This window comes from Nymphalis io, chromosome 2, assembly GCF_905147045.1.
Source record: "Nymphalis io chromosome 2, ilAglIoxx1.1, whole genome shotgun sequence".
Taxonomy (NCBI): Eukaryota; Metazoa; Arthropoda; class Insecta; order Lepidoptera; family Nymphalidae; genus Nymphalis; species Nymphalis io.
Genome location: NC_065889.1, coordinates 4,854,797 through 4,865,778, shown reverse-complemented (window position 1 = coordinate 4,865,778; position 10,982 = coordinate 4,854,797). Strand labels below are relative to the sequence as shown.

Below are 10,982 nucleotides of genomic sequence, written 5' to 3'. Positions count from 1 at the left end.
TTCTTGTGAAATCATAATTATATTAAATCCTTGTGAACGTTAAAAAACTAACAGGGAATAAAATCAATTTCAATAGAATCTTTTAAATAAAAATCTAAATTACTTTATTACAAAAATGTTTTATATTGTATTCGTCATATTTTTAAATAATTCTCGGTCTTTTCATTCTTGGGGAAAAATTAATAACCGCCGCTCTGCTGTTAAAATAGTCATCATCATATTTGACATTACGTACGTATTCGCCATTTGAATTTTGCCTTATATATCGGCGGGCTAAATATTTCTGGTCTTCAGAACATTCTGTCACGTTAAAGGCCGGGACGCAGATTTGATTTGCTTCGTCGAAGGCAAAATATTCATTACATTCCAAACGTCGCGGTTTGCCGTTTATACAAGTATAATATTTTTCACAACTCTTAGGAGATCTGAAACAAAAAAATATATTGATAAAAGATCACATAGTTATTCCATCTATCTTACTTTATAATTTTTTACACTTACCTGTAACTTCTTATAGTATTCAAACTCGTTGAGCTGTGATGCTGCTCAGGACATCGAAAACTAAATAATCCTGAAAATGTTAAAATTTATGATGACATCGATAAAAACGGACAAGTCCTAATTGAACAAATTTATATTTATAAGCGAAAATTTTAAATTTTCAATCTTATTTAAAATCCGCAATTACTTACTTGTCAACCCAATATATTCATAAGAATTTTATTGATAGTAGTAGTCACCCATGGAAAATTCAAATGTCAAACATAGAGCCATTGAACGAATGGAAAACAGTGTTTTTATGTTCTCTGATTTTATAAAGGAAGATTTTAATATTTGATGATTAGATTGATATGTTGATGATGATGTTTAAAGTTGTTACTTCATAGTATAGTATAGTATCGTCAAATTAAAAATATATTGTTTGTCTAAGTGCGGTATTAAGCTCTAATTAAGGTATTTTAAAAATTGCCATTTCTCAAGCTTAAGTATTTATAAGCTTATAAATACGTACGTGTGTATAGTCACAGGTACTTTTTGTTTCAATTTCTTATTACATATTTTTTTAATATATACAAAAACACAAACATACAATTTCATTAGAGCACTCTAGAGCAATGTGATTGTTTTTTTAAACTGAAAAAGAAATAAGATTCAAATCTTATTCTTAAAAGGACAAGAGGCTTTTACTAGCAGTGGATTATTTATAAGCTGTTCCTGTAAACAAGTAATATGATATATATGCGTACCTTCCGCGTCACATTGTGGCACTGTATCAGGCCAATCGCATCGATAAGTTAGCGAATTGAATGCGAGACCAAAGGGGCAGTTGTAATCATAGCCGACGCCATTTACGCAGATCCTGTAACTGCTACAGTTATAGCGGTCTTCAGTTTTGAAGTAACCATTTTGATTAGGACAGTTTTCCGTCGGCTTTGGTGGCTCTGAAAGTTTTTAGTTTCGATCAGCCTTTATTATCATAATCCTTAAATATAGATGACAAAAAATAATTGTATTCCAGAAATTTTGATTGCGGTGCTGTCTGGAAATAAATATACGCAATCACATCAAACTACCAAACTCAAAATAATAGACAGATACACCAAAAGCAAAGACAGCATGCCTGTAGAGATTAAAAAGACAAAAACATATTTAAAGGAGCAAAATAATATGACATATTAGCTCACGTAATGTGGATCCTGGGTTACATTGGACTTCAGTTGGATATAGACAAGGTGGATTTATCGTTGTGTCATGTTTGTAGCGTAACCCATCTGGACATAGCTTTTTCTCTGCTATGCCATTCTGTAAAAATTTTAGACGTCAATTATTGTAAATTAAAAATGTGTGATTTTTTGTTACAATGAGGCGATGTGTGTGTAATCTACACAGTAGATTTTTTTTAAATATATTTATTTATGGAAAATATCATAAACATAAGACACCTCTAGATTTTAATTATATTGGCTCAAGATCGGACTAATTTAAGAAAATAAAACCAAAAATAAATAAAATAAAACAATTTGAATAAAATTATAAATACTTAAGGATAATTGTTATTTTATTTTGTTTCCCTTCATTTTTCACTAAGTTTAGGACTAGCTACTTAATGGAGGTTCTCCGGGAACCTAGGAGGCTAATTGGAGATTGGGGCGTCATGATTGCATGCGCAAGCAATTCCGTAAAATTCCCGAAGAGACGGAATGGGTTCTTAGTAGGTATTCTGGTGCTTAAGTCTCACATAAGACACCTTAATGTTAGAAACGCGTAGATGTATTTTTCCAGCGAGAAAAATAAACTAGATATATACCAATATATATATATAAAATATAATTACTTATAGTGAAGTATAAGTTTGCGCATCTGTGGAACCAGATCTCTGTGTCACGTTATTTTTCCATCGTATTCCATCTATGCGGCTAACCACATCAGAAGAAGTGGTTTTTATTCAATTTAAACATATATAGTTGTAATAATTTAATAATTTTTCCTTATCGGAAATACGTTAAAAAGTGAATGCAATTTTTTAAACTAAAAGGCAATAATTAAGAAATCCGTCGTCCTAAAACATACATAAATTACGTTCTTAAAATGTTTTTTGACATTAAAGAATACTTGTTTTGATTTAGCCTCACAACGCAATATATACTATTGGCCTCTATTAACTTTGGTCTTTTTCGGATCCTACTTGTACTTAGAGAAATTGGAACGTCAGATGTCGATCAGTTTATGTAGTAAAATATAGATAAACCAAAACGATAGAAAAAATTAAATTTAAAGGTTCTTTACTTTTTGATTCTGGAAATATTTTAATTTGCGACTTACTTTGCATTCAATGTAACTGTCACAGCTATCCGGTATCGGATATCGTTCATGTTTTTCTGTACATGTCTTTTGGCTTGTTTCATTTTTGCTAGATAGATTAATTAACTTCTCTGTATTCATTCTCTCAGATTTCGTAACATTTTCTTTGATATTTACTTCGACATTGTTATTTTTCTCGGAATCCTTATTTGTTGAAGCAAGTTTGCTGCCCTGATTATCATTGTTACCATCATATTTATTCAATATTTTTTTATAAACTTCACTCAAATTACTTACATCTTTATCTTCAAAGATAATTATTATGAAGGGCAAATTAAGTTTATTTAATTCTTTTGTTCCTCTTATCCATTCATTGATAAAAGTAATAACGTTACTGATTGAAGTAGATGTTTGGTTAAAGTTTTGTGTTTGCACGAAGGCTGCAATACAAATATTTGTAAAATTATATAATATATATAAAAAATATTTATTAAATAAGGAACATAAGGGGCCAATTATTTTAATGTGGTTATGAATAATAATTAATTGTCACAGTATAAAGACAGAGTAAGGTGAATAAATAAAATTGTATAAAAATAGAAAAATTTAATAGGAATAATAATAATGTCCTCCAGACCGATTTCGGCCTCGGCGGCCAAACTCAAGAGAGATTAACCAATTACGGAGGAGATATTATAGTGCAAGAGTGTGTGCTCAAACACAGGTGCACTCTCTATTCCCTAACTCAAAAAATCCAATGGGACGGCAATCCGACACGACCGGAAAGAGTTCAGGCGCAGGACCAACGGCTTTACGTGCTTTCCGAGGCACGGGAGTGTACACACTTCTAACTTCCAGACTCCAGGCTGCTATTGAGAATTTTCTTACAGAAAACCCAATAGCTTTTTATTAGCCCGACCTGAGAATTGAACCCAGAACCTCCGGATCTGCGGCCTCACATCAAGCCACTAGACCAACGAGGCAGTCTAATGGGAATACTCTCTGTATTTAATGGTTTCTAAAATTGACCACATTGTTGCCTTTTTTCATGCATTTTTCTAATATATTTTAATATCTGTCAACATACTGATTATTTGAATTTTATACTTTGGTATAAAATTCAAATAGCAATTCTAATTTTCTTAAAATTAAATTGTTATTTATTTAGGTTTTACTGTATGACAAATAAAATAAACCAACGTTACGTTACATAATTACTTACATTCCCATTTACCTCTACGAGCGTGGAACTCGTGTTAGGAATGTGGACGACAAAAACCCAAAGGATCAGGATCAAACCTGTGACTTTTACATCCCTAGGCGGCCCGTAAACAGATATTAACTTGTTAATATTGACATTAACTTATCGCATCTCTCTATCACACTTAAAGATCTGTTTAACAGCTTGATTATCGAGGATCATTTTCTTATTAGGTTTATCACTTACATTTATACATTTATAGAATTAATACATACTTATTATCTAAGTGTAGAGATCAATTAAAAGTAAAAACAACTGTGATGCGAATAAGAAATAGAAAATAGTGTACAAATAAAAAATAAAAAAATCTTTAAAAAGGAAGAAACAGAAAAAAAACTCTTTTCAGCTGAATATGTTATCATCATCGGATCCACTCCAAAGACCTTCACGATGGTCAGTCTTGTACTAACTGTGTCGAGCGGCTTCCCACTGCCCTTACATCAAAATAGATTATGAACTAGTTCATATGATTACTACACACAAACGGAAAGACGCAAAATGTGACTCTATTTTGTGCTAATTAAATGTAATAAAATGTATTTTTTTCTTAAACAAGTGATACAAATTGTTGGTACATACATAATTTAACATGATTAATTTTATTCATGTTTTAATATAAGTACATACATATATACGTCAGTATAGTATTTGTGAATAAGAAACAGGAAAATGTACAAAATAATATCAGACATGGCCGTCAATTCAAGGCACCTTAGAACTTATGAATTTGATCTTAAATAAAATGTTCGACGAAATATGCTTATTCAGTCCAAATATAATAAGAGTTTGTGTTTTACGTTTTATCAATTGTGTATAATGACGATCTTTTGAATGTGTTTTTTCAATACGAATTAAGTTAATTTTGATATTAATGAAAAACAATTGGAGGAAAACTTGACCTGATACTGAATATGTTTTAATATAAATAACGATACTTACCAAATAAACAAATACATGAAAAGGACACAATTATGGTCTTCATTATGAACACAACGTGTTCCAACAAGGTCAACACTTCTACTGAACGCCTAAGTCTAGAAACTTGTTACTGAGTAGCAAGATTATTACTGTTGTGATTGAAAATAATATAAAAAATATATATTTAAGATCCAATTTTATTAAAATTTTGTATGAAGCAAGCTTGAACTCCAAGGATGTACCCTTAAAAATACCCTAATATTTTTTATACTTACCATCTATCCTCGTCCACTACATGCGGGCGAAGTCGCGGCTGAAAATTAGTGTTAATATGTAGGTAACATTAAACAATTAATCTCATTCAGTCGTCATGGTCGTCAGGTCATGTCTTTTTTATATTTTGACTGCCTCGTTTGTGTAGTGGCTACATGTACGGCCGCAGACCCGGAGGTCCTGGGTTCAAATCCCAGGTCGGACCAATAAAAATTTATTGAGTTTTTCTTTCGAAAATTCTCAGTAACAGCCGGAGCCTGGAAGTGTGTACACTCCTGCGCCTCTCTAAAATCGCATGCGCAGTTGGCTAATCTCGCTTGAGATTGGCCGCCGTGACCGAAATCGGTCTGGAGGACATTATTTTTTTTTTTAAATATATTTGCAACTTTTAAAACAAAAAGAAAAGCATGTTACATTATTTTTACATATTATTTTCTTCGTGAATTATATGTAATATGTGTTTACTGGCTCTTAACAATTTCCTGTTACATTTTCTGTGAGGTTTTATGTTGCCCTTTCGATTTTATTTGAATACTGGGAATTTAATTTATAACAATAATTTAAGTATTCATAAATATCTACATAAATTCTTAAATATTTTATTTTCTTAACAAAACTACATTTTAATATTTTTAACGCGTAACGTGTTTTCAATTACAGCGATTTAGTGGAACTTACGAAAAAGCGACGACTACATTTCATTACTCATAAAGTGCCATGAACTCAATGTGTCTGGTTACGCACTATGATACTGAATCATAGTCGAAAAACGGTAATAAATAAAGCGTATATGGGTAAAACCGTATCTTCAGGTCGAATGCGACGCACGTAATTTGCAGATCAACTTCCTTATCTCTACCGAGCCGCTATCTCATCTGTATTCAAGATCTGTACTGTCTGGAATGTTAGCGTAATTTGGGATTTCGTATACGTTGATTTCTTTGTTATAAGTTTCGATTTATTTGCTACAATTGCTAAGTTTTATAAGTTTCTTGCCGGTTCAATTAGACAGAATCTATACTTCGAATTGGTAGCTATTAAAGTTAAATAAAATATCTTCTATATTTAATTTATCTTGTAAATTAATGATTCGAAAGTTTTAGTTGAACAAACAAGACTCGGGCACTTTTACGTGTACTTTGATCTGATATTTTATTTTATCTCTTTTTAACTAAAATGTGTTTATATAAATATTATCATAATATTGATGGAAACAAAGTTTTTATATATTTTTTCGGTCAGACTCCTTTGTGATTTTTCTATCATGACATAAATCTTTTGCGCATAAACACGCTATAAAAATATAGTGACAAAATATGTCAAAAGATCAAATACTTATTTTCTTTTTATTTGTTAGTTTTTACCGTAATTCAAATATTCTATCAGTTATGCAAATGACTCAGACAATACATCGCACTGGACTGTGTTTACGAGTACACAACACATTTCATTTTGTAGCCGAAGCAACAGTTCGTGAAAATAGTCAGTTGAAAGCATTTCAAGTTTTGAAGCTGATTAATGTAAATAATAATAGCATATATTACGAAGCTAAAAATGATGATGATAAAACTGGTGAAGACAAACCTAAAACAGAAGAACAAGAATCAGAAACATCAAACGACAAAAATGAAAATGAAACGGAGAAGATGACATCACAGGTTGACGAAGAAGAGGTCACAACACGTCGAAAAAGTAGAATTCCGACGTACGACGAATTCGCTAGATTTAGAGATTCCAGTCGACCACCAGACAGTCATTATTTACCTGGACCTTCCCATAGTTCTGGAAGTAAAGTTTCAGAGTTAAATGTAAATGTTTTATTTCTATATTGGATGTTATTGATTCATTTATACGTATAGAGATGTAATAATATCATAACTTTAAAATAACTTACATATTATTCCGCATAATTAAAGAATATTTATTAGCAGTAAAGTGTCTTTCTAACTTTCTATAACATAACATATTTCACTTAGGATTTATTTACGATTATCCTTATTAAGTGTGCTTTGGAGTAGATAATTATGCAAACATTTAAAAAAAGTATATTATCCGGTTTAGTCTCCAGTTATTCTTTCTGTTATTCTTTAGCCCAGGAGTCGCAATTGCAACTCAATTGCTGCTAAGGCTTGGACTTCATGGAATACAGTTAATACTTTTAATTTTATTCATCTATATTCTAAGGAATTTCTTGAAAATCTATATTGCTGTTAATAAAAAATGCAAATTTATTTTAAATTATTTATTTCCAATTATATGTTACCTGTAGATTTTTATGAAAAAAATTTCGCATACAAGGTAAAATTCTTAAACCCATAATTATATAACTAGTACATGTTGATAAATACATTTTAATAAATGATCACAATGAGACTGTATATAGGTTATTGCACTTAATCTATAAGGCAAATTAGCCTTTCAAGTGAAAACTCACCACATGCGTTTACCAAAACCAAACCCCCTTTATATATAACTTACAATAATAAAAGCTCTATATAATATATAGACATGATAGCACATACATCTTAGCAGTATAGAGATAAATCATTGCCTAAATGTAATAAGTAGACTAAACCGCGCACGAGAGCATACACTAAAGATGACACGAGTACTAATTTAATTAATACATAATTATATCACATTAGCCAAAATTAAATTTAATTAATATGCACAGTTTTTTTTTTTTAATTTTATTTGACATACGTGACAGTATCATAATTTTTGATTTTTATAATTAATACACAATTATATCACATTAGCCAAAATTAAATTTAATTAATATGCACCGTTTTTTTTTTTAATTTTTTAAATTTATTTGACATAAATGTGACGTTATCATAATTTTTAATTTGCTACAAGTACTTTTGAGATTACAATAAATCTTGTGTCAGACAGTGGGTTGTATAGAGACAGAACAAAATAAATGTCACTAGTTCTTATTTAACTAGTATATTTTAATCGCTTTTTGAAAGTAGAACTATTGTTTTTTGCGATTTGGACAACTCGATTTATCTTAAGATTTTTTACATATTGTACTATTGGAAATTAGATATTCTGCACATTAGTCTAACGGAAGTTTAATAAACTAATCTAAAACTAATACTTAAACAAATATTTCGAACGTGGTGAGTTTTATCACTATAAATTATAATTATCACCAGTACCGTAAGGCCCGTCATCTTAATAAAACTAATATTAGGCTGTATATAAACTTCGAATAGACATATCAAAGTCGCCTATCGCCTACAGCAGGCAAAGACCGCCATACAACAGTATACAATAAATGTTGACTTACGTGGATTTATATATTTGGAACCACGTTGCAAGCTTATACAGTGACTTATATTATAAAAATGGTTATTTATGTGTCTAATAGTAACTAATAATTAAATATCGTTTAATATAAAATGCATTACAGGAATCGTTCATTGTTGAAACGTTAATTGAAACGGACTTGTAAATGTTAAAAAATAAAAGTCACTTAAAATTAACAATATTAGAAATCATTTGATATAATTCAATTCTATAATGAAGCTAAGGAATAAGTATAAGTAGAAAAATCAAAGAAATTAAAATTACTTTAAATAATACGTAAGATAAGCTGACGTTCGTAGAGAAAGCACTTAAATTTGATAGTCAAGTGCATTCTTTACTTGCACCAAATCAAAATCAACTATAGCGACTTAATACAAAATATATACAGGCATTTAACTTACATTATTTTTTGTCATCTTTCACACAATTTTTATATAGGCCTCGTGTAGGAAGAACAGTCTAGGAAATTCGGTTTTACCTTTTATTTTGAAATCGGTATAGCGTTTTATTAATACGAATACACAGATACAAAATACAAATTTAGTAATATCAACTTACAGGCACTGTGTTACTAGCTTTACAAGTCATAGTGACACGGATTCGAGAGTTAGTGAGTTATGTCTAAATTTATTTTAAATACAAATAATAGTATGATATGTTTCGTTCCGAGTCGACACAATCAGTAAAGTTCTACAAAAGTCAGACGGATAAACACACCCTAGTATAGAGATGTTGTGAACGTGTCTTGCTTTTTAATTAGGTCGTTTAATCTTGATTTTCACATTACAGTGCACAGCCATTTCGCGTTCCGAAAAGAGTTTTGAGTTGTGGCATTATAACAGACTTTATGAATAAAGATTGTTTACCAGCGATTTTGTCCCTTTTTTCGTTCTTCACATAATGTTTTATTCCGGGTTTGTGTATTAGAAACGCATTGTTCAATATCATAAAGTCGTAATCTTTGACGCAGAGAATGTAACCCTGTAAAATTAAAATGGTTATGTAGTTTTTATATTTTATCTAGGTTTGTATTCATGTAAAATATAGAACAAAGCTAAAATTATATAGAGGAAAATAATTTCCATGTTTTTATAATCATCTTATTTTTTTGGCAATGAAGAAAATCTATGTAAAAAATGTATTTAAATGTTATAATGATTCTCGTCAAAGAGATTCCAACATTTTAGTTGAAGAAAATCCATCTCTTCGACTTAGGGCCTTATTTACAGGATGTTTATTTTGTATGTTATTGTTTCCGTTAACATCGCATTAATATTTTAATTTTAAGGTGATTATATAATACCTGTGTCATTTTATCCTTTTTCCCTTCCCAACTAAGTCGTTCATCGTAGTAAGGATCTTGGTGAGTTCCAATAAAGATTGGTTCCCAATGTACGAACTTTCCACGCCGTTTACCGACATGGAACACATCCATTTCTAAAAAGAACAAATTTAATTTTCTTGGGTTAATCAATACATAAAAAAATATCATCATAATTATTTTGAGTAATTACAATATGCCAAAATCTCCCAGTATAATTTATATTTGCTAAAAAAGCAGCGCAATCAAATGCAAAGCAGAGTCGTTAAATAAAACGTCATATTTTTTTAAGACGGCAATCATTTTCGAATGAAAGGTCATCGATTGCATCCCATAACATTTTATATTATATTAAGCAGTAGCTTATGCAAGTTTGCTTTTTTGCAAATTGGCGTAAGAATGGAGCCGTCCAGCGCGTAAGACGCGGTCATTGAACCATAATACGCAATTAGAATGCCCCATACGACCACGCCATGCTCTTTACGGCATAAATAGCTCACGACCGACAACACGAGATTAATTGCCGATGCATCGTAATTAGTCACACGAAAACGAGATCGACTCCGATTCACATTGTATGAAAGATGACCGAATTTTATGATATATTAGTATTCAATCGTGTCAACCCGCATGTACGTTATATTGCGACCGTTTTCAAAGCAATTACTTGATTGATTTTCTGTGACAATAAGAACTGAGAGTAATTTGATATATATGTTTCAGAGTTCTATTAAAAACGATTATACTCGTGACTAAAAAATGGCTTGGATTTATCTTGAATATATAATATGCAGAAGTATGTATATAAAAATAGGTGTTTATTTACAATTTATTACGATCTTCCGATATCTTAGTTGGGGTACTTACGATTAGTTTCCGGTGCGTTCATCCATTGCTGCCCCTGGGGTATATTATGACAGTTGGGACAGACAAACTTATGAAACGGTATCGCGGTCTTGTTAGTCAACATCCCTTGCAGCTCGTTTTTCGTAGAAGGCACCTGGAATTCAAAAATTTTAATTAGTAACTCTAATGAAGACTAATGAGCTCAGTTTAAATATATTCTTCTTTGAAGTAAACCAAAATTTATTA

The 10,982-nt window shown here is 30.7% G+C and overlaps 2 protein-coding genes across 3 annotated transcripts in view; both read right to left on the bottom strand.

Moving 5' to 3' along the window:
• On the bottom strand, positions 1–5,073 carry LOC126779580 (protein obstructor-E-like). Of its 2 annotated transcripts, XM_050503707.1 has the most exons (7): positions 5,003–5,073; positions 3,100–3,242; positions 2,824–3,033; positions 1,686–1,803; positions 1,248–1,442; positions 502–571; positions 1–425 (listed from the first exon to the last, which is right to left on the bottom strand). In XM_050503707.1, exons 1-7 carry the CDS (start codon positions 5,043–5,045, stop codon positions 143–145), a joined length of 1,062 nt encoding a protein of 353 aa, XP_050359664.1. In that variant the 5' UTR covers positions 5,046–5,073; the 3' UTR covers positions 1–142. The 2 variants fall into 2 exon arrangements, with proteins under 2 accessions (XP_050359664.1, XP_050359656.1); XM_050503699.1 differs by having other exon boundaries at positions 2,824–3,242.
• Positions 5,074–7,481: 2,408 nt separating this feature from the next.
• LOC126779528 (beta-1,4-glucuronyltransferase 1) overlaps positions 7,482–10,982 on the bottom strand; it is a 61,327-nt gene continuing 57,826 nt past the window's right edge. The window contains exons 5-7 of the mRNA XM_050503594.1: positions 10,758–10,890; positions 9,873–10,006; positions 7,482–9,550 (exon numbers count right to left, since the gene is read on the bottom strand). Coding sequence (XP_050359551.1) covers positions 9,353–9,550; positions 9,873–10,006; positions 10,758–10,890 — 465 coding nt within the window. The 3' untranslated portion in view covers positions 7,482–9,352. The remainder of the gene's footprint in view (positions 9,551–9,872; positions 10,007–10,757; positions 10,891–10,982) is intronic.

Bases quoted from the DNA above. Each gene is read 5' to 3' on its own strand.
- LOC126779580 (XM_050503699.1), bottom strand. From the start codon at position 5,045: ATGAAGACCATAATTGTGTCCTTTTCATGTATTTGTTTATTTG. The intron at 3,243-5,002 runs GTAAGTATCGTT...TTTGTATTGCAG, and splicing joins TTCATGTATTTGTTTATTTG to CCTTCGTGCAAACACAAAAC. The intron at 1,443-1,685 runs GTGAGCTAATAT...AAAAACTTTCAG, and splicing joins TAACCCAGGATCCACATTAC to AGCCACCAAAGCCGACGGAA.